Genomic DNA, 26,995 nt, shown 5'->3' with positions numbered 1-26,995 from the left:
CTGTAGCCAGCACTCTGGGTAGAGCAGCATCGTGGCCCAGTGGGCAGGGAGATGGGCACAGGAGCGATGGCCTTCACAGCTCCGGATTTCATGCCAAGTTTGTGTTTCCTAAAGGAGCTGGTCACCTTATTCTTTGCTCATGGCCCAGACTGGGGAGCTGGGCGTCTGGCTGGGCAAGGGGTCCGGGGTCCGGGGTCCAGGGTCCCTCTACCCAGCACAGGGAGATGCTCTGAGAGCTGAGCTGGCTGCATCCAGGGCTCCTCCGACTCCCATCCCTCCCTGCACCCCCCTCCTGAGGTCCCCATCCCAGAGCCAGGCGTCTCCGAGCGTCTCAGCCACCAGTCCCAGCCCATCCCCAGCACCCCGGGGCACCGGAAATCTCTGTGCCATCATTGCAAAGGGATGGGGCCACAGCAAGGTGTCGTGCCACGAGGAAGGGGGTCACACCATGGAGAAAGCATGGTGCCACGGGGAAGGGCTGGCCCCGTGGAGAGGGGACAGCGCCATGGGGGAGGCACCGCAGCACGGGGTAGCGAGCGTGCTATGGGGAAGGGACTTCGCCGCAGAGCGGGGACCACGTCATGGGGACAGGACCACCCCGCGGAGCAGCGGTCGTGCCACAAGGAAGGGACTGTGCCACGGGGAAGGGCCCACCCCACGGGGCAGGGCTCACATCCTGGCGAAGGGACGGAGTCACAGAGGAGGGACGGTGCCACGGAGCAGGGATCGCATCGCGGGGAAGGGCTCACCCCACGGAGACAGGAGCAGCCCGCCGCGAAGGGACCCCACTACGCTCACATCAAGGAGAAGGGGTGGCGCCGCGGGGAAGGGACCGCACGGCGGAGCAGCGAACGAGCCGCCACGGCTGAGGGGTCACGCCACGGGGAAGGGCTGCAGCCCTGGGGACGGGACCGCCCCACGGCGACGGGCCCCCCCAGGACGCGGGGACCATCGCGGGGCTGGCGCACGGCCGGAGCGCGGCGCCGAGGAAGAGACTCGGCGGCGGGGGGAGCGAAACGAGACGGAAAACTCCCACTGGACTGTGCTTTATTTCAATCTAAGCAGATACCAGCAACTACAAAGATACAGAGGCAACGGCCGGGCGCGCGCGCGCGTCTGCCTTTCTACGACAAGGAAACCGGAAAGCCGGCTCGCCCGCGAAGGACCAGGCCGGGGCGCGAGGACCGAGAAGCTGCCGGGGCGGCGCGAGGGCCGGGGCGGGAGGGCGGCCGGGGGGGACGGGTGGGTGGGTAGCAGCCGTTTCGGCAGAGGTAGCTTGGCGCTGAGAACCCCGCGGGGTTCTCCTGGTCGGTCCTTCAAGGTAGCGAGAGACTACGGCAGCAAAAGGTTAGCCCTTAGTGACGGCAGTTCCTGCTGGGTTTGTGCTCGCTGCGGGGGGACAGCGTTTGGGGGGGGGGGGGACACGGCCGTGGCCTCGGCCCAAAGCGCCGAGCCCCGGCGGGACGCAGGCCACCGCGCGGGGACGGGGACGGGGACGCACCTCTCCCCGCTCCCCGGCAGGGCCGAGGGCGCCGGCTGAGAACCGACGGGCTCGTAACACCGGTGGGCAGCGGGAGGCACCCGGGGGTGCCGGATTGTGTTTGGATTTGTGGGAATTTTTTTCCTTAAAAAAAAAAAAAAAAGGAAGGAAAAAGCCACTTTCGCGTGGCCGCTGGAGCCGGTTGGGGGGCGGCTGCGAGGGGCCCCGCGGGAACCGCCCACGGCCCCCAGCGGCGGGCGGCTCCGAATCGGCAGGACACAACAGCAAAACCCCCCAAAAAGGGGCGCCGCCGCCGCGGAGAGGGGGGCACCGAGCGCGGCGGCCAGCGGCTCCCGGGGCGGTGGCGGCGGGGGGCGATTTCCCTCGGGTTTCTCCTGCGGGAAAAACCACACGGGCGGCCACCCAAAAAGCAAGCGAGGCTGCGGGGGGGCAGATGGAAACGAGCCGGGCAGGTGGCGCGGCCCTTCCCAAAAAAGAGCAGAGCTGCAGGAGAGGGGGCAGGCGGCGGCGCGGTGCGGGGCGCGGCGGTCTGGGGGCCCCGGGCGGCGCGCGGCGGGAGCCCAGCGGGCAGCGCTGGCCCCTGCGCCAAAGAACAACCCGGCGTGACGGCTTCGACAAAATAAGTTTATTTGGTTTCGCCGGTCTCCTGCTGAAACCTCACGTTTTGGGTGGAAGAAAAAAAAAAAACAAAAAAAACTTACTACTACGAGTGCCGCTACGGAGAGGGCCGGGCAAGGCCGTCGCTTCGCCGGCTGGCCGAGGGGCTCTTTGCAGCGGCCGCCGCCGAGCCCCGGGCCGGCGCCGCGAGCCCGTCCGCCCCTCGAGCCGGCTGCTCCTCGGCACGCTTGCAGCTTCTGCGCCACCCGTTCTGGGCTTGTTTTTCTTTTTTCTTTTTTTTTTTTTAAAGATCTTTTTTTCTTTCCGCTTCCTTTCTTTCATCGTTTTTTTTTTCCTTTTTTTTTTCTTTAAATTAATTAATTTTTATATATATTTTAAAAAAGCAATAGTCCTTTGGTCCCTAAACTCTAAGGAATGATATGACTCTGAAACAAGTAATCCTATGTCCCTGTGCCAGTGACAAGCAGGGCGAGGTGCGCGTCCTGCCCCCTGCTCCGTGGGCTATATATATATATAGATATATATATATATATATACTTATTTATATATATCTTCTATAAGTCCAACATCCTTTTATCCTTCGATTTCTTTTTTTTTCTTTCTTTTTTTTTCCCTTTCTTTTTTTTTTTCCTCCCAGCCGAGCGTGGGGAAAAAAAAACGCGATTTCTCTTTCCCTTTTCAAACGAACGTCGCCCGGGTGAAGCGCGTGAGCCTGGTCCGAGCCCACCGGCTTTGGTTTGTAATCCGTTTGGAGCCTCCTTCCTAGTTCCTCCTCCGAAAGTTGTAGCAGCAAATGAGTGCTTTTTAAAAAAAAATGTATATATATATATACGGGTAGGTGACGTGCTGGCGGCCGAGGGCCTGGCCCCACCGGGAATCCCAGCGCGCTCCCGGCGAGGGCTTCGGGGAAGTCTCCTCCGCAAGCGGCCGCCGGCGCTGGACAGCAAAGCTCTGCGCTGCCCGCCTCCGCCCGACGCCGTGGCGCCGCTCTTCCTCCCGTTCTTCCTCGCGCTCTCTTCCTCCTCCAGCAACAAACGGGACCGAGCCGAAAAAAATCGAAACAGAAAAGAAAAGGTACGACCAAGAGTGGCGCGCTCTCCCGCGTTTCTTCTCCTCCGTCGCGTCCTCTCCTCCTCCTCCTCCTCCTCCTCTTCCTCCTCCTCCTCCGTGATATGTTGCAAAGAAAGAGAGTTTCAAGTCCGGATACTGCGCTTGGGGAAGGGGAATACTCTTCACACACCGCGGGACGCCCAGCCTGCAAGACGGCAAAGGGCGCGTTGGCGCGGCCGCGAGCCCGCCTCCCGGCTGCCGGGCCGCAAAGGAAAACAATAACGGCGACGAGCGATAGAAATATTTACACGTATAGTGAGGATTTCCTGTGTCTAAAGTGAAGTGACCCTTCGCAAACTCTTCGGAGAGAGCGCAAGAGCCGGGGCGACCCCCCGGTTCGGGCTGAGAGCGCCCCCCCGTCGCCGCGGCCCAACAGCGCACGCGGAGGAACACGCGCACGGGTATCGGGACGGGAGGACAGGGAGGAGGAGGAGGAGGAGGAGGAGGAGAGCCCCGGGCAGGAGCACAGCTCGCGACGAACCCACCGACGAGCGCGCCCGGAGCCGGCACCAGGGCTTCACTACGGCACTCCACAAACAGCCAAAACAGCCAAAAAATAATAACAACGACAAAAATAACAACAAAGATAAGAGAAAGATACCAAAAAACTCAACGGCAAGTCACGCAACGAGGTCACAACCGGCCACGGGCGTCTTGGCAGAGGACGACGACACGAGCGAGGCACTTACACTTGCGGCTTGTTAGGGAGGGACCGATTTTAGGGGGGTCTCGCCTAACAGCCGGGGTTTGCTAGGCAACTCCGGGCCATCGCGGAGCAACGAGTGGCCGGGGCCGGCGGGGTACAGGGGCGGCTGGGCCGCAGGAGACAAAACATAAGGAAAGGGTGAATCGGTTTGACGGAGCTGCTGGAGGTCGGGTGGCGCCGCGGCCGCCTCCGTCCCCCCGCCGGCGCCGGCGAAAACGCCTGACGGGAGGCAAAAACCCGCCGCGGGGAAAGCGACCGAAACGGGGCCGCCCCGACGCAGCGGCCGCTGCCACCGCTTCTCCGGCTGCTTTTATAACACCGCGAAGGACGCGGCTGCCGGCCCGGGGCTTCGGAGCGGGAGCTGAACCGCACCGGAGGGAAGCGGCGGCAGAGGGGCCCAGGCGTCCTAGCGCCCGCTCCGGCCCTCTCCACCACGCCACGACCCCAGACCAGCCGCTCGGCTCCGCGCCCCGCGACTTTCTCCCCGAAAGACGCTCTCGCCCCGCCGCTCCCAGCCGCTCTCGGAGCGGGGAGAAGCCAAACCGGAGCGGGGGCGGCGGCCACGGCGGCGCCGCCGGAGCCCGAGGGCCCTCGGCGCGCGCTGACCACGCGCTCGGAGGCCGGAGCGGGGACCCGGCAGCACCTCGCCGCCCGCTCGCCCGCTTCCTGCCGCTCCCGAAAACCGGGGGGGAGCCCAAAGGCGCTGGGGGGCGTTTCGCGCCGGCGCCGCGGCCGCGGAGGAAGCCCGAGCGGACCCGGCGGGCAGAGCGGGGCGGCGGGGGCGGGCCGGGCCCCCCCTTACCTCTCTGCAGGGCCAGGGCGAGCAGGGGTCAGTAGGGCCTGTTAGCGTCTTTCGGCCGCTTCAGCTGGACTTTGAGCCTCTTCATGCCGATCTGGAAGCCGTTCATGGCCTGAATGGCCGCCTGAGCGCTGGCGGGATTGTCAAAACTGACGAAACCTGGGGGGGCGGCAAGGGAGAGGGCGGCGGGAGGGAGGACGCGGTTCGTCACCGGCAGCGCCCGGACCCTCGCCGCGTCTCCCCTTCCGGCTCAGCGCCCCCGAACCGGGCCCTGCAGGACGCCCGCCCTCCCGCGGGCGCGGCCGGCGCCGGGGGCCTCGCAGCGGAGCTGGTTTGTCCCGCTCGCCTCCGCGACGGGTGACGGAAACGGGAGAGCCGCGCGCCGGCACTCACCAAAGCATTTGCTCTGGTTGGTGGCGCGGTCCACAAAGACTTTGGCGGAGATGACATTGCCGAAAGGCAAAAACATCTGCGTGAGCTCCGCATCCCCGAACTCCTGGGGCAGGTGATAAATAAACAGGTTACAGCCTTCGGGACCTGGGTGACACACAAAGGACAGCCGCACGTCAGCCAAGAGGCGCCCACACCTTCCTCCTCCTCCTCCGACGGCCGCAGCGAGCCCCCTCCGTGCAAAACGCCCGGTCCAGCCAAAAAGCCGCCGGCAAATCCGCTCCTCCGGGGACGGGGCCGCTTCCAGCAAGGGCTCCGCTCGCTTACGGGAGACGCGGATTTGGGGCCGTTTCCTCGCAAACCATCGAACTCGCGCGTCGCCTTCCCAGCCTGGACAGGGGCTGGCAGAGCCCCCTCCTCTCCCCGCCGGCCGGCGACGCTCGGGCAGCGCCGCGGCCTCGGGCAGGGCAGGGCAGGCCGAGCCGCGGGCGCCGGCGCCCGGCCCCTCACCTTCTCGCTGCTGCTGCGGCATGGCGGGCGCTGGCTGGGGGAAGGCTTGGCTCATGGGCGCGTAGGCGGCGGGATACGCTGCTGAAACAGAGAGACGCCGCCGTGACACCCCGCCGGGGGCACGACCCCGGGGCCGCCCGTGCCAGCCCCAGAGGCTGCCCGGCCCCGGGGCGGGGAGGGGGGGACGCCGGCCGGCCGGCAGCGCTCGCGGGCCTGGAGGCGTCCGGCCCGTCGGCCTCTGGGCGCGCAGGACGACGCTCTCCCGCGACGCCCCCCGGCCCACGCGGCGCGGAGGGCTTTTTCGGCGTGGAAAAGTTGGGTACAAAGCCCGCGTTGTCTGAGGGAAGGAGGGACGCCGAGATCCTCCTCTGCGCCAGCAGCACCGGCCGCCGGGCCAAGGGTCTGCCTTGAGCGGCTGCAGAGCCCAGTCCGTCCCCGGCTCGGCCGGCGGCGCGGGACGCCATCCCGCTGGCTTTGACTAGCTCAAAACTAAGCGCTGGCTCCCTCCATCGTCAGCGGAGAGAGGTGCCGCCGAGGACAGGCGCTCGGGCGGCGCAGAGGTGTCGGGCCGACGTCCTCCCACCCGCCCAGCCCTCGGAAAGCACCCGAGGAGCTATCAGCCCCGTCCTTTCCCCTGCAAGCGTCCCTCCGCAGAGGCCGCCGGCCCCGCGCCGGCCCGGCCGCGCCGCCTGCCCCTCCGCCGGCACCCGGCCCCTCTCCTGCCCGGGCACCGCGCTTGCAGGCGGCTTCGCCCCGCGGCCCGGCGCCGGCTCCCTGGGCGAAACCCATCCTGAACCTCCTCGCTGGGGATCCCTGCCGCCCCCCGGCAGCTCCCGGCGCCTCATTTCGTCCCGGAGCCGGACGGCGCTGGGAAGGGAGGACAGGACGGGGCAGAGGGAGAAGGACCAAGCGCAGGTCGGTACCTGCGTAGTGCTGCATGCCCGCGTAGGCTTGTTGGAGGGGATCCGCCACGGTGGGACTTTGAGCTGCGAAGGGAAGGGAGAGGGAATAAGGAAGATAAAGCCAGAGGGCAAGCGGCTTTCGCGGCCGGAGGAGCCAGGGAGCGGGCTCAGACGGGCCGCGCGCCGCCTCCCCGCCGCCTGGGGCGCCGGGCTGCCAAGCGCCCGGGCGAAGGCGACTCGGCGTCTCCGCGGCCGCGCGAACCGAGCGCCCGCGGCCTCTGCCCCGGGCGGCGCAAGCGGCGCCGGTGACGCCGACGCGCTTTCGGCGCCCGGCAGCGCGGGGGCATTTGCAGCCGTGGCCCGGCGCCCACCTGGGTAGGGATGGATGCCGTTGGCGTAGATGGTCTCCGAGGCGGGCTGCCCGTTGGTCTGCGGCGGCAGCGGGCTGAAGCCGTTCACGCCGATGGGCGCGGCGATGCTGGGGACGGGCGCCGCGCCGAGGCCGGGCGGCGTGCTGGTACCTGCGGGCCAGGCGGGGAGGTGGAGGAGGAGGAGGAGGAGGGGGGGGGGACGGGCTCCAGCCCGGCTTGGGCGGACCTGCCAGCCCCAGGGGCGACGCCGGACGCCGAACCCCCCCCCCTCCCCAAACCACCGCGCCGCTCGCCCCCAACGGCACCTGAAGACGGCGTCAGGGGGGCGGCCACGAGCCCGCTGACGTTGAAGGCGGCCATCTGCTGCATCTGGGCGGCGGCGATGGCCGCCATGGGGTTGAGGCAGGTGCCCTGCGCCGCGGCCATCAGGGCCGCCTGCTGCTGCATTATCTTAAGGCAAGAAAGGGCGAAAAAGGGGAGAGAGGGAGATGGGGAGAGACGCGGGGAGGGGCAGGGAAGGAAGACCAAATTAGCCTCTCCCCTCTGCGCCGGCAGCCGGGGGCTGGGCTCGAGGACCGCCGCCCGAGGGTCCCGGCCCCCCGCGCCTCGTACCGCCTGCGTGTACGCCCCGTAGGCGCCGAACTGGATGGTCATGGGGTTGAAGATGCCCAGCTGCCCCGCCATCTGATGCATCCGCCGCAGCGTGCGCTCCTTGTCCGTGTCCGCGAACTTCACCACCAGGCTGGACGAGGCGCCCTGCGAGAGGGGGGCGCGAGGGGCTGACGGCGGCCCCCCCGGCGCGCCCGAAAGCCGCTCGCTCCCGGCAGCATCCCAACCCGGCCGGCCGCGGCCCCCCCCCCCCCCCCGGGAAACCGGTCCCCGTTGTCAGGAGCAACCGGTGACGAGCGCCAGCTTTAATTACAGCCATCTTTCACGGCGGCCGCCCGCCGCTCCCTGGACTCTCTTTCCTTTCTGCCTCGTTCACACGTTTGACCTTCGCTGTTAATTAAACGGCAGCTTTCTGCAGCCCGAGGGCGAACCAGCCCCGCGCGCCGCGCCGGCCGCCGGCGCCCCGCGCCCTCCGAGGAAAGCGTGCTCCTCGGGGTTACGCTGGCGGCCGTGCGCTGGGCCGCCGAGAGTTTCGATCCAATTAGCCGGCGGACCCCACGAGCCGAGCGTTAGGGCAGGCAGGCGGCGCGGGGCTGGGGACGGCGCCTCCCGCCTCCCGCCCGGGCTCGAGGCGTCCCCCGGCGCGGCCGGGCGGCCCTTACCGGCATCGTTTGGCTGCCGTGGAGGCTGTTGATGGCAGCTTGCGCCTCGCCGTGGCTTCCGTACTTTACGAAGGCACATCCTACGGGGAGAGAGGGGACGCGGGTATTTAACCGACCCCCCGGCCCCGGTGCAAAAGCCCCACGGCTCCGCCGGGGCGGCACCCGCCCACCCGGCCCCCCGAGCGCCCACCTTTGCTGGCTCCGTCCGGCCCCCGGAGGATGGTGCACTCCTCGATCTGGCCGAAGGGCTCGAAGAGCCGCCGGACGTCGTCCTCGCCCTGCTGCTTCCCCAGCATTCCCACAAAGAGCTTCCTGTCTTCTAACAGCAAAGCGAAGGCCGTGGGCCAGCGGCAGGCGCGCGGCGCCCAGCGGGGAAGGAGCCCCGGACCCGCCCCAGCCAACGCGGGACGCCGACGAGGCGCAAACCCGCTGCCGGAGAAACCGCGCGGCGCCCGGACGGGGCGGCCGGAAGAGCGCGGGAACGCGGAGGAGCCGCCTCCGGCTTTGGGGACGGAGAGGGGCTCGCCGCCCCGGGGCTCTTCCGGCACCGGGACGGAGGAGCCCGGCGCCGCCGGCGAACCGAGTCAGCCCGCGAGCCCGCTGAACGCCGGCAATTGCATTCGTGTGATTGACTGTCGGAACGACCCGCAGCCTCCGGCCGTGCCCGGCGGACGTAAATAACCCAAACGCGAGAGAAGGGAGAGTAAATGATGAGGATTTCATGATTATTACCAGCATCCGTCTTGCGCGGCCGCCCGCTCGCGCCGCGCGCTAATGGCATTTGACAAAGAAAATAAGGTGCCTTGTCAGAGCGTTGCCAGGGAAATAAATAAATAATGGCAGGAGACGACTAATGCTCTGCCCGTTAAGGTACTGCGACAAGTAGTTAAGGGAACAGGGCTCAGAGGCTGCCTGGTTAAACATAAGCCATCGCCGGGCCGAGGCGGGCCGGGAGGAGCGGGCCGGGCGCGGGAGCATCCCTCTCCCGGGATGCGCCGGAGCTCTCGCCCACCGATTCGTAATCCCTCACCGACGACGTTCGGTCAGCGGCTCCCTCCGGGACGCGCTCGCACCAGCGCAGTCGTGTTTAACAACGGTGCCTCGCTCTGAACGCGCGGGTGCTTCCCCCGGCCAGAGGGATTTCGTACCGCCGGCTGTCGCGCCGCGGACACGCGGCGGCCCCCGCCAACCCCGGCCGCAGCCGCAGGTCTCACTGGTGTCACGAGCGGCGCCAGGCCTCAGCCCCCCACCGCCGCCCCTGCCCTTCCCAGCGAGAGGCTGTCGGAGACGGGCGCGCCGGCGCCCGGCCCAGCCTGGACGTCAGGACGTTCGTCGCCCGCCCGTTCATCGGGACGCTAGCGGCACAGCCGGCTCCTTGCACCGCTTCCTCTGCGGACGAACAGCCCTCGCAGCCCTCGCCGCCTCCGCGGCCCCACGGCCCCAACCCTCGCAGCACCGCAGCGCGGGACTCGCCGCGCCGTCCCTCCGTCCATCCGTCCCCCCCCCCGCCGCCGGCCTCCGCCGTCCCCTCTGTCCCGCGGCGGTCCCATCGCCCAGGCAGGGCCGAGCCGCGGCGGGGGGTACCTACCTCCTCGGCCCTCGCTGTCCGCCGGCTTCACCTGGATGGGGCGGTTCATCTGCAAAACACAACCGGGAGCGGGCGGTGGGTTGGGGGGCACCACGGCCTGCTGCGCCCCACGGACCCCTTCCAGGAGGGGCACGAGTCCAGGCCGGGATTTGGCGCCTGCCTAGCACACGGCTGGGAAGCGGCTCGGAGAAACCAGCTGCCCCGGCACGGTCACCTGCAAGAAGAGGCCTGGACTTCCTGTGCACACCGGACTGGGCAGCGCCCCTTGGGCTGTTCAGGGTTGGGGGGCTCAGCGCCGGCCCCCCCACAGCTGGCAGCATTTTAGGGGCTCCGTCCGCGCCGCCGGGGCTCCAGCACCCGCCTGTCCATCCCGCTAATAGATCGGCGGGTGAGGAGAAGCTGGCGATGCCTTTTGAGGGCTATTACAGTCAATTAAAGCTCCGCCGCGCGGCCCGTCCATCGCCTCCCGGCGGCCAGTAAAGCTGAGGCACTGGGAGAACTGGGAGAGCGGAGGCGAGCCGCCCGGAGGGCGCCGGGGAGCCGGAGGGCGCCGGGGCCGGCCGCCCCGGGCCGGCCTTGGCCCCGGGCCCGCTTCCCTCGACCGCAAAGGGCTGCGGAGGAGGCAGCGAGCGACGCTGAGCAGGGCCGGGCGGCTGACACCCCCCGATGGTCCCTCTCACACCCCGCATCCGCCTGACGGGCTTTCCGCTCGGCCACCTGATTTAATCGGGTGCCGGGTGAGACAGGGCTTCGCTCGCCCGCCGGCTAACGGCGCTTGACGCTCCGCGCCGTGGGGTGACAAGTGACCAGGGCGGTGCACAGGCGCACACACGGCTGTAGGGCGCAAGCGCCACGGTTGTGCGGCCAGGCGGGGGCCGCCAGGCGGCTGGCATGAGCCGGTGCCCCGCCGAGCCATGTCTCCTTCCATCCCGTCCTCTCCCTGCTTCCTTCCCCCCCACCCCGTTCTTCCTCAAAGCTACAGTCGGCAGTTTCCATGGCAACAAGCGTGCTTCCCCTGCGTTGCCGCGGGAGCGGGGCCATGTGCCGGATGGGGTCGCCACGGCAACACCGAGCCGACACGCGTGACCGGCTCCGGGCAGGAGCGGGGCGGCCCGCGTGGGCAGACACACGCGTGAACACCGCGACTGCAGGCAGACGGCCCCCCGTGCATGGTGCGGGGCACAGCTGGATAGACGAGGCAGAGGTACCCCGCGTGCCTGCCGACACCCCCTGCCCACGTCGCTCTGGCACGCGCGTGTGGCTACACCGTTACTGCAAGCGTGCACACCCGCTGGGTGGAGCAAATGCACGCGCACAGGCGGACGGATACACCCTGGAGGCAGCCCTCACCGGAGGGGCACAGGCGTGCGCACCGCCAGCCACACGCACAGCCGCCTCCGCACCACGGGAACGAAACCGCCCCGGGCCCGTGGGGGCTCGGCCGGCGCCCGGGTGCTGCATGGGGGGGCAGTGCCAGCCGCGCTAACGAAGAGGAAGGATAACGAAGAGGAGGGAGGTTTCCACAGCAACCGCCTCGTCTCCAGGGAAACGCGGGGAAGAAACGGCAGCGGCCGCCAGGGATGCTCCGCGGCGGCGGCGGAGGGGTGCCGGGGGGTACCCCGGGGCGCGGGGGTCCCGCACCGCCGCCGCATCCGGCCCGCCCCACGCCCAGAAGGCTGCCGGAGGGCAGCGCTCGGCCCCGAGATTCGGGGGGGGGGGCAAGGCGGCCCCCAGCCCCCGTGGGATGCGGCCCCCTCGCCCCTCCCCGGAGCTGCTGGGGGAGGCCGGACCCCGCCGGCACAGGGCAGCGGGGAGGAGGGAAGGCCGTTTTCGGGGGGGGGGGGAAACAGGCGCTGCCCCCCCAACACCGAGCTGCCAATCACCTTTACTAGCGCGATGGCCTTTGATGGACTGTATTTCCCGGGCCCGATGCTATATGCTTAACGTAATAAAAAGGCAGCGAGTTTGATTTAGAATAACATTTAGGGAGCCGCAGAATGTCATTTTGATGCGTCTCTCCTCTTCGCTCGCCGGTTATTAAACGGTATCGATTCTCTGGGACCGGCTGATGTTTATAAATGTCAGGCCTCGGGGCCCGGCGAACCTGCCCGAGGGCCGCGGGAGAAACCCACCCGGCCCTCGCGCCCCCCCCAGAAAGGGGCTTTCGCCGCCGGCGGCATCGCCCCGGCCCCGCGGCGCCGTGTGTGCCGCCTCCGCCGCGGCGGCCACCCGCACCCCTGCTCAGATCCCTCCTGCACGGCCCATCCCCACAACACCCCTCCGAACACCCATCCCAACGCCCCCACCACCCTCCTGCCTTCCATGCCCCTGACACCCACCCGTCCACCCTTTCGCCCATCCCAGCACCCACACAGCCGCCCCTCCCAACACCCATCTGCCCCTCCACCCTTCCATCCAAGCCCCAGCACCCGTCCACTCACCCCTCCCAACACCCATCTGCCCCTCCACCCTTCCATCCAAGCCCCAACACCCCTCCACTCACCCCTCCCAACACCCATCCGTCCATTCACCCTTCCATCCAAGCCCCAACACCTGTCCACTCACCCCTCCCAACACCCATCTGCCCCTCCACCCTTCCATCCAAGCCCCAGCACCCGTCCACTCACCCCTCTCAACACCCATCTGCCCCTCCACCCTTCCATCCAAGCCCCAGCACCCGTCCACTCACCCATCCCAACACCCATCTGCCCCTCCACCCTTCCATCCAAGCCCCAACACCCGTCCACTCACCCCCTCAACACCCATCCGTCCATTCACCCTTCCATCCAAGCCCCAACACCCGTCCACTCACCCCTCTCAACACCCATCCGTCCATTCACCCTTCCATCCAAGCCCCAACACCCGTCCACTCACCCCTCTCAACACCCATCCGTCCATTCACCCTTCCATCCAAGCCCCAGCACCCGTCCACTCACCCCTCTCAACACCCATCTGCCCCTCCACCCTTCCATCCAAGCCCCAGCACCCGTCCACTCACCCCTCTCAACACCCATCTGCCCCTCCACCCTTCCATCCAAGCCCCAACACCCGTCCACTCACCCCTCCCAACACCCATCTGCCCCTCCACCCTTCCATCCAAGCCCCAGCACCCGTCCACTCACCCCTCCCAACACCCATCTGCCCCTCCACCCTTCCATCCAAGCCCCAACACCTGTCCACTCACCCCTCCCAACACCCATCTGCCCCTCCACCCTTCCATCCAAGCCCCAGCACCCGTCCACTCACCCCTCTCAACACCCATCCGTCCATTCACCCTTCCATCCAAGCCCCAGCACCCGTCCACTCACCCCTCTCAACACCCATCCGTCCATTCACCCTTCCATCCAAGCCCCAGCACCCGTCCACTCACCCCTCCCAACACCCATCCGTCCATTCACCCTTCCATCCAAGCCCCAGCACCCGTCCACTCACCCCTCTCAACACCCATCTGCCCCTCCACCCTTCCATCCAAGCCCCAGCACCCGTCCACTCACCCCTCTCAACACCCATCCGTCTGTTCACCCTTCCATCCAAGCCCCAGCACCCGTCCACTCACCCCTCTCAACACCCATCTGCCCCTCCACCCTTCCATCCAAGCCCCAGCACCCGTCCACTCACCCCTCTCAACACCCATCCGTCCGTTCACCCTTCCATCCAAGCCCCAGCACCCGTCCACTCACCCCTCTCAACACCCATCCGTCCATTCACCCTTCCATCCAAGCCCCAGCACCCGTCCACTCACCCCTCTCAACACCCATCCGTCCATTCACCCTTCCATCCAAGCCCCAACACCCGTCCACTCACCCCCTCAACACCCATCCGTCCATTCACCCTTCCATCCAAGCCCCAGCACCCGTCCACTCACCCCTCCCAACACCCATCTGCCCCTCCACCCTTCCATCCAAGCCCCAGCACCCGTCCACTCACCCCTCTCAACACCCATCTGCCCCTCCACCCTTCCATCCAAGCCCCAACACCTGTCCACTCACCCCTCCCAACACCCATCTGCCCCTCCACCCTTCCATCCAAGCCCCAGCACCCGTCCACTCACCCCTCTCAACACCCATCCGTCCATTCACCCTTCCATCCAAGCCCCAGCACCCGTCCACTCACCCCTCTCAACACCCATCCATCTGTTCACCCTTCCATCCAAGCCCCAGCACCCGTCCACTCACCCCTCTCAACACCCATCCGTCTGTTCACCCTTCCATCCAAGTCCCAGCACCCGTCCACTCACCCCTCTCAACACCCATCCGTCCATTCACCCTTCCATCCAAGCCCCAGCACCCGTCCACTCACCCCTCTCAACACCCATCCGTCCATTCACCCTTCCATCCAAGCCCCAGCACCCGTCCACTCACCCCTCTCAACACCCATCCGTCTGTTCACCCTTCCATCCAAGCCCCAGCACCCGTCCACTCACCCCTCTCAACACCCATCCGTCTGTTCACCCTTCCATCCAAGCCCCAGCACCCATCCATCCCTTCACTCATCCATCGATGCCCCTAACACCCACGCAGCCACCTACCTCTCCTAGCACCCATCCATCCCTTCCCTCACCCAGCACCCAAATAACCATCTATCCATCCCTCTCCCAACACCTACGCAACCATCCATCCCCCTAACTCCCACCCAACCCCATAACACCCACCCATCCATCCCCCATCCCAACACTCACCCACCTATTCACCCATCCGCCCCGCAGCACCCACCTACCCCCCCCATCATCCACCCCTCCACCCCCGTAGCACCCACGCGTCCACCCATCCACGCCCCAGCTCCCACCCATCCGGCCACCCTCGGGTCCCCCAACCCTGGCCTCTCCATCCCCCAGCCCCTACCGCCGCGTCCGTCCAGCTGTCCGCTCTCCCACCCCGTCACCAACCCACCCTCATCCCCACCTCTCCCCACCTTCCTTCCCTAGGTCACCCCGGCCCCGCGCGCCCCGAGGACGCACCCAGGCACACAGGAGACCCCGACTGGGGTGCCCCGGCACCCGTGGGCGCCCAGCAGAGATCCGCAGGGGGCGGCAGGGCTGGGGCTGCCCACGGGGGCTCCCCAAGCTCTTCAACGGGGCTGGAGAAACTCAGCCGAAAACCCAAGCGGGAGGAGACCTCTCCAGCCCAGCTGAGGCAGTCCTTGCTCCCGCGATCCCTTTGCCGGCTGGGCGCCGCTCCCGGACTATCCCACGCCGCGGGCCCGCCACGCTTTCGTACGTTACTCACACGGGGCGCGGTGCGGGGAGGATGGGGACGCGGCGGTGGGGAAGGTTTGGCTAAGCCTCGGGCCCGGCCCAAAGAGGTCGCGCTGGCCCAAAGGCAGCTCGCGCTGGGCCCAATCAATCACTGCGCCCCACTCGCCGGGGCGGGACGGGGCCCTGGCGCCTCCTTGAATTTCTGCCCGTCGCCCCCTCCTCACTTCTTCCTCCCGCGTCTCACCCTCCTCCTCAGCGGTGCCGGGAGCCCAACAGCCAGACGTATTTCAGCCGAAATACGCCGCGCATACGAATGACCGGTGGTTTGCGCCCGCCCGAGACGGAGGCGCCGGGTGACACTCGAGCGGCGGACACCCGCAAAAGTCCTGCTCCTACCACCGGCACCACGGTACCCCCCGCTCCCCGCACAGATGCGCCACCGGCACCCAGTTACTGTAGTGGAGTCAACCGACAGCCAGCGCAGGGAGACAGCCGCTTGGGTACAGGCAGCCATCCACTGTGGGAACGGCCTGCCAGAGCCCCCGGCAGTCGTGGGCAAAAGCGAGTACCTGCCCTGGGGCGCACAGCCGGCCTGGTTACAGGCACACAGCTTGTACACACTGCCACACCCCCCTACAGCTGTGTACAGCCCCAGCACACCTCTGTGCACAACCACACTGCTGCCCAGCACAACTCTGTGCATGCCCCCCCCACAGGACCCCACGCACAACTGCACAGCTACGCACAGCCGCTCACTTGCACCAGCACAGTCACATGCACATCCCTACATCAGTCCTAGCACACCCCCCAGCACGACCGCACACCCACATGCAGCCATACACTGGCCTCACACCCTTGTCAGCACAACCGCTCACCCATGTGTGCAGCCATATATGCCTACGCACAACCGCACAGCCACCCCCAACGCACACTCCCTAAAACAGCCCCCATGTGCAACCACACACTGCCACACACAACCACACCCTTATACCAGCACACCTACAGACCCCTGCACAGCCGCACGCCCCAACCCAGCGACAACCACGCTCACACTGCCACACACCCCCGTACAGCTGCACACCCCTAGCCCAGTGACAACCACGCTTGCACCATCACACACCCCCACACCGCCGCACACCCAAGCACAGCCCCCCCCCCCCCAACACCCACAGCACGCTCCCCGCAGCGGCTGGCACCGCACAGCCGGGGCACACACCCCGCACAGGTGTAAACACACAGGCGCGTGCACAGCCGGTAGCAGGCTCTGCCGCTGTCCTCGGTGCCCCCTGCCTCAGTTTCCCCATGGCTGGGGGGCTCCCAGGCCGCACTCCCCCCCGCACTGCCGCAGCCCCCCGCACAGGCACCCAGCCGCTGCCCCCCCCACACACACTCACACCCTGGGGCGTGTACACACCTACACCCTACCCTCGCACACCCGCACCCCTGGGTGGGCACGGACCATCCTCGAGCCCGCCTGCAGATACACCCAGCAGCACACGCGCAACCCCTGGGCGCAAACCCACAGCGCGCACCTGCCTGTCGACCCCGGCACGCGCACACACGCACGCGGCCACCGACACACCTGCGCACCCCCAGCCCGGGGTGCCAACACCCCCCCCAGCACCCCGCCTGGGGGTGCACCCCCAGCCCATCTCCCGGCACACCTGCAACCCCAGGGTGCAAACACCCCCCCCTTCCCCCGCAGCAACGCACACCTACCCGGCCCCGGGGTGCAACACCCCCCCCACCCACAACCCCCCCCCCATCCCGGGGTGCAAACGCACCCTCCCCTCCAACCCCCAGCCCCACCGCCCTGCAACACCCTCCTCCATCCCCGGGTGCTCATAAACACCCAGCGACCCAGCCCCCACCCCCCCCGGGCAGACAAAGGCGGGGGCCCTACCTCGATGCAGAGCATCTTGGAGCCGGCCGGCACCCACAGCAGCGGCGGCCGCGGGCCGGGCGCCGGCACCTGCGGCAGCTGCATGGCCGCCTCGGCCCGGCTCGGGGCAGCCCGGCCCGGCCCGGCTCCGGGTGGCCCGGCTCGGTTCGGCCCGGCTCGGGGCGGCCCCGCTCGGTTCGGCCCGGCCCGGCTCCGGGTGGCCCGGCTCGGGACGGCCCCGCTCGGCTCGGCTCGGTTCGGCCCGGCCCGGCCCCGCTCGGCTTGGCCCGGCCCCGCTCGGCTCGGCCCGGCCCCGCTCGGCTCGGCTCGGCTCGGTTCGGCCCGGCCCGGCCCCGCTCGGCCCGGCTCGGCTCGGCTCGGCCCGGCCCGGCTCGGCTCGGTTCGGCCCGGCTGGGCGCAGCGCCGCGCGGGAGGAGGGGCGGGGGGAGGGGCGGCCGCAGCCCCGCCGGGCCGGGCCGAGCCGGGCCGGGCCGAGCCCGTGGGCGGGGCTGCGGCAGAGCCCCGCCCCTCTCGCCGGCTGGCCCCGCCCCCTGCCGCCGCCGCCGCGCCGAGGGGCGGCGCTAGGGCGCGGCCGGGCCCGGCGGGGAGGGAGCGCAGGCGTCGCCCCCCGGCGCGAGAGGCGGCGGAGCGGGCGGGCGGGGTGCGCAAAGGGGCCGGCGAGAGGAGCCCGCGGGCGGGCGGGCGGGCGCCCACGTGCGGCTGTGCACCTGCGGGGACGGGTGTGCAGGTGTGTGCCGCGGGCGGGTGTGCGCCCACGGGGACGTGCATGCATGTGCGAGTGTGCGCCCGCATGCGGGTGTGCGCCCGCGGGGACGCATGTGCAGGCGTGCGCCCACGTGCGGGTGGGCGCCCACGTGCGGGTGTGCGGGTGTGCGCCACGTGCAGGTGTGCGGGCGTGTGCCATGTGCAGGTGTGCGCCCATGTGCGGGTGTGCGCCCACGGGGACGTGCATGCATGTGCGAGTGTGCGCCCGCATGCGGGTGTGCGCCTGCGGGGACGCATGTGCAGGCGTGCGCCCACGTGCGGGTGGGCGCCCACGTGCGGGTGGGCGGGTGTGCGCCACGTGCGGGTGTGCGCCCGCGGGGACACATGTGCAGGCGTGCACCCACGTGCAGGTGGGCGCCCACGTGCGAGTGTGCGGGCGTGTGCCACGTGCAGGTGTGCGCCCGCAGGGATGCGTGTGCCACGCGCAGGTGTGTGCCCATGTGCGGGTGTGCACCCGTGGGGACACATGCGCAGGCGTGTGCCATGTGCAGCTGTGCGCCTGTGGGGACGCGTGTGCGGGTGTGCGCTTGCGTGCAGCTGTGCGCATGTGGGGGTGCATGGGCAGGTGCGGGTGTGTGCCACGTGCAGGTGTGCGCCTGCAGGGATGTGTGTCCGTGTGCGGGTGTGCGCCTGCAGGGACGCGTCTGCAGGTGTGTGCCACGTGCAGGTGTGCACCCACAGGGACACGTGTGCGTGTGTGTGCCCGCAGGGACGTGTGTGTGGCTGTGTGCCACGTGCGGGTGTGTGCCTGCGGGGACGTGTGTGCAGGTGTGTGCTCACGTGCAGGTGTGCGCCCGCACAGATGCATGTGCAGGCGTCTGCCCACATGCGGGTGTGCGCCCACGGGGATGTGTGTCTATGTGCCGGCGCCTGCACTACCACGCACACAGCAGCTCCGGCTGCTGTTCCTGCTGTCCAGCTGTTCCTCACTGTGCAGCCCAGTGCAGTGTTAACTCTTAACCCTACCGATGCGCTGTGCCAATGAAGAGGACGGGCCAGCAAGGCACGTCTCCATGCACACCATCCCTCCTCGTCCTTCTGGCTGCCGCGCGACGAAGTCTCTCTCCGCGCGCTACACTCGGATATTTAAACACGGGGAGCGTGGCGCAGACGGCGGTGCGCTGGGGACCGCCGCCACCCCCCGGCCCCGGTGTCGCGCGACACATCCCGCCCCCGCCGCCGGGGGGGTCGCCCGGGGCGCCTCTCCCGCTCGCCGCCGCTCTCGGCCTTAGCGGGCGAGCTGCGAGGCGCGCGCGGGGAAAATTTATGGGGCCCGCGCTTTACTCAGCCAACCGGCGGCACTATCGATTTTTATTTAGGGGAATAATTAAATATTTATTTGCACTTTGTTAAGCTCACGAGGTCGAAGCCCGCGGAAAGCAGAGCAGCGCGCAAGCGGCAGGAAAATCAATGCCTCGGTCTGCGGCCTCGGGAGCAGCTCCTGCGCCCGCCGGCCGCCTTCCTGACCACAAAGCTGCCTCTCGCTAGGAGAAAGGGGAAAACATAATAAGAATAAAAAATAAATGAATAAAGAGAGGGAATCTGGACCGGGGTGGGGGCTGGCGGCCGGGTTTCGAGCGCTGGCTCGACGGCCGCGGCCGCCCGGGCCGGTCGGGGCCGGGCCGGGGGGGTCATTAAAGGCTGCCGAGGCCGCGTGTCCCCGATCGATGGATTTGGTGTGATTTGAAATTGCGGCTGGATTCGTCGCGGCGGCGCGCGGGGCCGCCCGCCGGGGCCTGCCCTGCCGCTCCGCCGGCCCCGCGCGCCGCCGCGTTGCCGGCTCCCGGCAAACCCGCCTCGACCGCAGGCGAACCCCAGCTCGGGGTCACAGCAGCGGTTTTGAGAGGGGGCCTGCGTCCCGAACGCGGCCCTGCCCCGCAGCGGGGGCACATCCTGCCCGGGCCTCCCTCCGTCCCGGCTGCGGAAACCGGCATGATGCGCTGCTCGACAAGGGGAAACTGAGGCACGGGGGGGGGGCTCCTTCCCTCGGCGCGTCACGCACCGCTGCCTGGCTGAGCACTGCAAGCTCATCGCAGCAGTGACAGCCAAGCACCCGCTGGCTCACTGAGCGGCGCCGGCCCAAATCCGTGCTCCCCGGCATCGGCGAGAGGAAGGGCCGGTTTCTCGCCCGCGGCGCCGCGGCCTTGCAGCCGCCCGCGCCGGGCACGGGGTTGGGGGAAACTGAGGCACGGTGCCGCCCGCCCAGGAGCTCTCACTTACCCCCGGCAGCGTCTTCTGCTCGTGCAGGGCACTCTGGGCCTTGAGGGCAGAGTCGCGGGCGCAGTACGTGAGGAAGGCGCAGCCTGCGGAGAGGGGAGACGGCAGTCAGCGCCCGGCCCCGCCTGGCACCCCGCGTCCCCCCCCGCCGCGTCCCCCCCACCGCGGGAAGGGGCCCGCGCCGGGGGGAGCCCCCCACCCCGCGACTATTGGAGGTGGCCGCGTCCCTTCGGCCCAGTCAATATTTAATGAATAAAATTGACATCGATGCATTTTTAATATTGGCCCAATTAAATCCGCCAGCTGATTAAGTATTAATAGCTGCTAACAAGTACGATCAGCGTGCCTCGGCCCCGGGCCGGGGGGCTTCAGCCGCGAGCTCCGCGCGCCTCTGCCTTCCCGGCCGGCGGGGACGGGGCCCGGCGAGGCGCCAACGCCGGGAAGGGTCGGCCGCGCCAGCCTCCGTTCCGCGGTTTCCTAGAAATTCGGGACGAAGCGGCGCGCTCCCGGCGTCCCAGGGGCTCGTTTACAGCTCGCAAACGAGCGCGAGATTCCCGGCCGGGAGACACCCAGCTCGTCCCCCTCCCCGCTGCGGCGCCGGGGACCGCCGGGGTGCCCCGAGGCCCGGCCGGGTGTCAGGCCACCCGCGGGCGCGGGGACGGGGCGGGCAGAGCGGGTCGGGCAGGTGGGTGCCCCGTGCCCTAAGCCGGGTGGCTGCCCCCATCCCGGGTGGGTGGTCTGACCCCAGGTGGGTGCCCCCAACCCAGGCGGGTGCCCCCAACCCAGCCGCCTTGACCCAGGCGGGTGCTGGCAACACAGGCGGGTGTCCCCGTCCCCAGGCGGGTGCTTCATCCCAGGCGCACGTCCACATCCTCAGGCAGGTGCCCCCAGCCCAGACAGCACCCTCACCCACGAGGGTGCCCCCACTCCAGGTGGGTCCCCTAGCCCTGGCAGCTGTCCCCATCTCAGGCGGGTGCCTCCAACCGCACACAAGTGCCCTCACCCAGGTGGCTGCCCCCACTCCAGGCAGGTCCCCTAGCCCACATGGGTGTCCCTATCTCAGGTGGATGCCCCCAACCCAGACAGGCACCCTCACCCAGGTGGGTCCCCCCAGCCCACGTAGATGTCCCTATCTCAGGCAGGTGCCCCCATCCCCAGACAGGCGCCCTACCGGGTGAGTGCCCCCACTCCAGGCGCACGTCCCCATCCTCAAGTGGGTGCCCCCAACCGCACACAAGTGCCCTCACCCAGGCGGCTGCCCCCACTCCAGGTGGGTCCCCTAGCCCACATGGGTGTCCCTATCTCAGGCAGGTGCCCCCATCCCCAGTCAGGCACCCTAACCTAGGTGGGTGCCCCCATCCCAGGCGCACGTCCCCATCCCCAGGCGGGTGCCCCCATTCCAGGCAGGTCTCCTAGCCCACATGGGTGTCCCTATCTCAGGTGGGTACCCCTAACCCCAGAGAGGCGCCCTAACCCACGTGGGTGCCCCCAGCCCAGGCGCACATCCCCATCCCTAGGCGAGTGCCCCCAACCCAGACAGCACCTTCACCCACGAGGGTGCCCCCACTCCAGGCAGTCCCGTAGCCCACATGGGTGTCCCTATCTCAGGTGGATGCTCCCACCCCAGACAGGCACCCTCACCCAGGCGAATGCCTCATCCCAGACATGTGCTGCCAACACAGGCAGGTGTCCCCATCCTCAGGCGGGTGTCCCCAACCCAGACAGGCACCCTCACCCACGAGGGTGCCCCCAGCTCAGATAGGTGACCCTATCTCAGGCAGGTGCTCCCAACCCCACACAAGTGCCCTCACCCAGGCGGGTGCCCCCACTCCAGGCAGGTCCCCTAGCCCACATGGGTGTCCCTATCTCAGGTGGGTACCCCTAACCCTAGGCAGGTGCCCTCACCCAGGTGGGTGCCCCCACTCCAGGCGCACGTCCCCATCCCCAGGTGGCTGCCCCCACTCCAGGCAGGTCCTCTAGCCCACATGGGTGTCCCTATCTCAGGTGGGTACCCCTAACCCTAGGCAGGCGCCCTCACCCAGGTGGGTGCCCCCACTCCAGGCCCACGTCCCCATCCCCAGGTGGCTGCCCCCACTCCAGGCAGGTCCTCTAGCCCACATGGGTGTCCCTATCTCAGGTGGGTACCCCTAACCCTAGGCAGGTGCCCTCACCCAGGTGGGTGCCCCCACTCCAGGCGCACGTCCCCATCCCCAGGCGGCTGCCCCCAGCCCAGACAGCACCCTCACTCAGACAGGCACCCTCACCCTGCCCTAACCCCGACGGGTGCCCCCACTCCAGGCCAGCACCCTCAGCCCAGACAGGCACCGCGGCGCCGGCGGGCGCCCCATCCCGGACGGGCTCCCTGGGCCGGGCGGGGCCGTACCTTTGTGCATGCCGGTGAAGCGGTCCTTGAGCACGGTGAGCTCGTAGATCTTGCCGAACTCCTCGAAGAGCGGCTTGAGGTCGCTCTCCTCCAGGTTGCGCGGGATCTGCCCCACGAAGAGCTTGATGGCGTCGTGGTCCTTCATGGCGATGGCGCCGGGCGGGTGGCTCAGCCCGTTCACCCGGCCGCTGTTCGCGGTGCTGAACGCCGCGCCCGCCGGGCCCGGACCCGCCTCCGCCGCCGCCGCCGCCGCCGCCACCACGCCGCTGCCCGCCGCGGCCATGGTGCCGCCCCGCGCCGCCCCGCGCCGCGCCGCGCCGCCGGCTCTGCCCGCTGCGCCCGCCGCTGCTGCGCGGGGAGGCGGGCGGCCGCCCCGCCCCGCCCCGCTCCCCGCCTGGCCCCGCCCCGAGCCCCGCCTGGCCCCGCCCCGCTCCCCGCCCGCCCCGCCCCGCCCCGGGCAGCTCCCCGCCCGCCCCGCCCCGCTCGGCTCCCGCTCCCGCCAGCTGCTGCCACCCGGCCTGGTGACGTCAGCCAGCTGACCCTTGACTAGGCGCGGGTCATTAGCATAATGAGCCAGCGCCAGCCAATCAACAGCGGCGGCAAGGGGGGACCCCGGCCCGCCCCCCCCACCCCCTTCGCTCCCCCACGGCCCCCATCACCCCCCCATTTCCCCCTTCACCCCCCATCACCTCTCCACCCCTCCACGGCCCCCCTTCACCCCCCACCCCATCATCCCCCTCACCCTGCTCGCCCCCCTTGCTGCCCCCCCACCATACACCCTCACCGCCCCCAGCACCCCCATCATGCCCTCTAGCCCCCCCATCACCTCCATGCCACCCCCCCATGGTGCCCCCATCCCACCCCCCGGCACCCCCTTTTGCCCCCTTCCCCCCAGCCCCCCTTTGCCCGCAGACAGCCCTATGGCACCCCCAGCCTGGCTGAGACCTGACAAACTCCTCACAGCCCTGGGGCATCACAGGCACGCGCCAGAGCAGGCCCGTGGCTGCCAACAGCTCGCGGCCGGGGCGGAGGAGCCGCCTCTCGGCCCCCCCCCCCCCCCCAAAACGTTGCCCGTGCCAGGCCCACCGGGTAATCGCCTTGCGGCTGCACCTCGTTGCCAGTCATCCCGCCAATCCTAATTAACGAGCAAACAGATAATTAGGAATTTAATTACAAGCGCCGAGCTCTCCAGAAAGAGAGCGGCCGCCTGCCGTCTCCGACGGAGGCAGCAGCTCATCGAGAGGGAATAATGCTGCTGTCGGCGCTGTCCGAGCCCCTGTCGAGGGCGCTGGCGCGGGTGGTCGTCAGCTTCCCGGCGCGACGCGAGCCCGAGGGCGCTCGTTCTCCCCGGGCTCCTCTGGCGCTGGGGAAACTGAGGCGCGGCGGGCCCTGACCCGTGCTGAGGTCGCTCCGTGCCGTCCTGCCAGCTCCCCCCGGCCGTGTCCTGCACGCGCAACCTGAACATCTCTTCTCCCCGCTCCAGCGCAGCAGCCTAGCCCCTACCGTCCTCAGTAGGTTCCAGAGTTAACACCCCGCCGGTCCTCAGCACGGCCGCAAAGCGGTGATACCCAGGTTGCTCGACTACCTCAGCGAGCCGCCGCGCCAGGCCGCAGGCGGACGCCGTCCAAGCGGACGCGTTTACCAGCAGCGGGCCGCGGCGAGCGGCCGGGCCAGGCGGGGGGGCAAGGGGGCTCCGAGCCCGGCACCCAGCCGGCGCGGGAAGAGGCCGAGAGACGGGGGCGAGGGGCCGGGGCCCGCCGAAAGCGGCGGCTCCCCCGGGGGCGGAGGGCTGCTTGGCGGGCGGCGGGGAAGCGGCGGGCATCGCCGCCGAGCTAGCGCGGCTCCGGGCGCCTCGCGGCGAGGCAGATGATGTTCTTGAGCGACGCCGCGGTTTATTTTTAAACCCGTTGGCCCTGGGTGATTCACATGCTGTATGTTCCCGTATTATCCCCGGCAAGTTTTACATGACAAACGCAAGTTAAAAATAGACGTTCTTGAAGGAACCGAACGCGTCGCAAGGACGCGAGCCTCCGGCTCGCTGCGTGTCCAGCCAACGCGGCCGCCGGGCAGATCCGACCCGCCGGCGGCGCAGGCCCAGGCGGACGCGCTGACGGCCCGCTCCTCCGGCCCGGCGCTCGCCCCGGCGTTGGGCAGTGGGGAGGGAGCCAAGAGGAAACTCGCCAAAACCCCCAGGGAGAGGGCAAAGCTTTGTGCGAAGCGGCTGCCGCTCGGCGCCGGGCACGCGCTCCCCTCGCCCGCCGGCGGCCGCCCGGCGTCCGGCCGGGATGAAGGAGGCGGGCGAACGGGGAAGGACCGCCATCTTCACACCTGATCATAAATATCACCTAGTAATTGCCTCCCTGCCGTTTTATTGAAACAATCTGGGTTGAGTAATTAAATCCCCAGCAGGGACCCGGTGTCGCTGTGGGTAAACACACGATAAATTATCTGATACTTAAAGGTCAGCTGGAAGGAAACGTGCTCCGGGGAGCTGCCCGCGGCCGCGCAGGCCCCGCGGCGCCGGCCAGGGCCGCAGGGCTCAGCCGCGAGCGAGCCCCTCTGGCCCCGGCCACCGCGTCCCCGTCCCGTCCCCGCGCCGCGGCTCGGAGAAACGACCCGCCGCCGGCCGGCCGGCCGGAGCAGGAGTCGGTAACGGAGCCCGAGAGGCCAACAGCGGAGGGACAACGCGGGCAAAGAGATGCCGAAACGATACCCCCCCAATCCGGTTCGTCAGGCACCTTTTGACGAGACCCCACCAGCCCGGCCCAGGCCCCGAAGGCCGTCAGCGTTTCGGAGGCCGCCGGCGGGCAGAGGTCGGGAGCTGCTCTCGGAGGCCGCCGGCCAACGCGACCAGCCCTGCCGCCGCCGCCGCCGTTCGCCTTATTCCCGGCTCCACGTTAGCGGCGTTTGCTTCCCCCAGCGCTGGGACAGGCCCCCGGCACGACGCAGCCCGGCGGCGCGGGGGCCCTCTCCTCCTCCTCGCCAGCCGCCGCGGCGGTGACTAAGCCCATCTGGCTCCCGCAGCGCAGGGGCACCCTAGCGCGGGGTGCCGAAACCCCGTTTGAACCCTGTCCCACCTTGGCCGGGCGATGCCCGAGGAGCAGAGCACCCTGCCCGGCACCCCGCGGCGGCAGCAGCTACCTGAATAAAAACAGCAGCACCTTGTAAAAATAGGAGGGGATAATAACACCCTTCCCCTGCGCCTGCCGCCCCCTCGATGCCCCCGCTGCCGCACGCCAGCAGCAAAACGGAGGAGCCCCCGGCCGTGCCGGGCCACCGCGGCCGCCACAACGCCCACCCGGGCTCAGCGCAGGGGCCTGGGTGCGCGGCCGCCGCCGGCTCCTCTTGTGCCAGGGCACTTCGGCTCCATCGAGAAATAAGCTCGGCTGTCCTTCCCCGTGGCAACGGCGTAGCTGCAGCAGAGGCGGCCGGGAACCCGCTGCCGCGTGCCTCAACACAGCAGACGCTCAGGCGTCTCCAAGGAAGGTGGCCAGGATCTCTTTGGTGCGCTCGCTTGCCCCGAGTCGTGACCGTGTCTGATAGCACGCGCCCTTCACGTAACGTGGCTGACTCCTGTCGTGGCTACGGGCAGGGGAGAAGCTGGTGGCAACAGCTCTACTCGCAGTTGCAGGAGGGACGTAGACACCCGTCATCCCTCTCAGCACGGGATCTAAGCAGCTACGGAGTTGCTGTTATCACATACCGCTTCTTTGGAAAAACATTCCCCATCACACCTACTACCTTTTGTACATTCACTTTAAACTTTAATCAGCCTCAGTGGCTGCTAAATCAATGTTTCATGGAGTCTAAAACACTGGAGGATACCACCGCGGGCCAGAAGAAAGGCCTCCACTCCGCTGCCATTTGTTCCTATGCTGCTGTAGGACAACACAGAACTGAGGCATTTCCAAAGCCAACCCCAAAAACGCATCCAGGAATCGGGACGCTCGCTCGCATCAGCAGGCTCAGGTTGAAGCGCTGAGGTGCAGGTAGGTGGCCTAGGCAGGGAGGGAGCTGCTGGCTGTCCCTGTTCTGACCAGAAACATCTTTCAGAGCATGCAAACCTCTCCTCAACAGTCTCATGGGGATGAGACGCTTCTGCAAAGTTTCAACAGATCAGCATTTACCGATGAGAAGTCTCACACGGAACAAGGAGCTCTAATTATACCATCCTTTCGGAGCTCTTTAGCACTTGACAGCACATCAAACCCCAGCACAATGAAGCAGCTATTATTATTTATGTCTTTTGTGTTACTCAATTTAAGGGAAACAAATATGCCAAGAGTGACGGGCGGGCAGACTGGCAATCCTGGCTCGCTCCACTTAGCCTAACTTCCAGGGCACCTTGGCCGGTCTACGCTGGGCTTCTCGCTGAAGGCACAGCTGAAGCACCAAGCATTGCAATCCCCAGAGCAGGCGAGAGGTTTAAACCCCCAGCAGGCTTCCCTCCACCTTCTCCTTCAACATGCCACGTTAAACACACGGCCAGGAGAGCACCGATGACCAAAAAGCACAGAGAGAAGGGACGCTGCGAGTTCCCCATAGGAACTTGGAGGAAGCCGAGGAGCTTCTCCACTTAGGAGACCGTGCACAGGAAGGCAGCCCTTCCCACCCCGCTGTGCTCCCAGCCGCTCTGATGGAGAGGAAAAGAAAAATGGAAAGAAAAATCCCTCTTGCCCCCAAATTTGGCAATCAGCTAAGCTGCTCTGCTCCACTGTGGCTGGGCTCCACATTTTTTAAAAATGAAAACAGAAGTGGTTTTTGCAT

At 68.3% G+C, this 26,995-nt stretch overlaps 1 protein-coding gene across 6 annotated transcripts; it reads right to left on the bottom strand.

The window, feature by feature from the left end:
• Positions 1–2,111: 2,111 nt before the first annotated feature.
• CELF6 (CUGBP Elav-like family member 6) lies at positions 2,112–22,511 on the bottom strand. Of its 6 annotated transcripts, none has more exons than XM_068958690.1 (13): positions 22,229–22,511; positions 19,849–19,931; positions 9,767–9,815; positions 8,369–8,497; positions 8,179–8,258; positions 7,520–7,663; positions 7,213–7,357; positions 6,908–7,057; positions 6,558–6,620; positions 5,635–5,715; positions 5,128–5,271; positions 4,738–4,893; positions 2,112–3,374 (listed from the first exon to the last, which is right to left on the bottom strand). In XM_068958690.1, the coding sequence occupies exons 1-12, from the start codon at positions 22,509–22,511 to the stop codon at positions 4,766–4,768; spliced, it is 1,479 nt and encodes a 492-aa protein (XP_068814791.1). In that variant the 3' UTR covers positions 2,112–3,374; positions 4,738–4,765. The 6 variants fall into 6 exon arrangements, with proteins under 6 accessions (XP_068814791.1, XP_068814792.1, XP_068814796.1 ...); XM_068958691.1 differs by having other exon boundaries at positions 2,112–3,141; XM_068958695.1 differs by having other exon boundaries at positions 8,369–8,494; positions 22,229–22,485.
• Between the last annotated feature and the right edge of the window lie 4,484 nt (positions 22,512–26,995).

The sequence above is a fragment of the Struthio camelus genome, chromosome 12 (genome assembly GCF_040807025.1).
Source record: "Struthio camelus isolate bStrCam1 chromosome 12, bStrCam1.hap1, whole genome shotgun sequence".
Classification (NCBI taxonomy): domain Eukaryota; kingdom Metazoa; phylum Chordata; class Aves; order Struthioniformes; family Struthionidae; genus Struthio; species Struthio camelus.
This window is presented reverse-complemented; position numbering and strand designations above follow the sequence as displayed.

What these genes read in the sequence shown, in the direction of transcription:
- CELF6 (XM_068958690.1), bottom strand. Translation starts at nt 22,511, where the DNA reads ATGGCCGCGGCGGGCAGCGGCGTGGTGGCGGCGGCGGCGGCGGCGGCG. An exon ending in AGCAGAAGACGCTGCCGGGG is followed by an intron (nt 9,816 to 19,848) that starts GTAAGTGAGAGC and finishes TGTGTTTTGCAG; the next exon opens with ATGAACCGCCCCATCCAGGT. An exon ending in CGGCATCCATCCCTACCCAG is followed by an intron (nt 6,621 to 6,907) that starts GTGGGCGCCGGG and finishes TTCCCTTCGCAG; the next exon opens with CTCAAAGTCCCACCGTGGCG.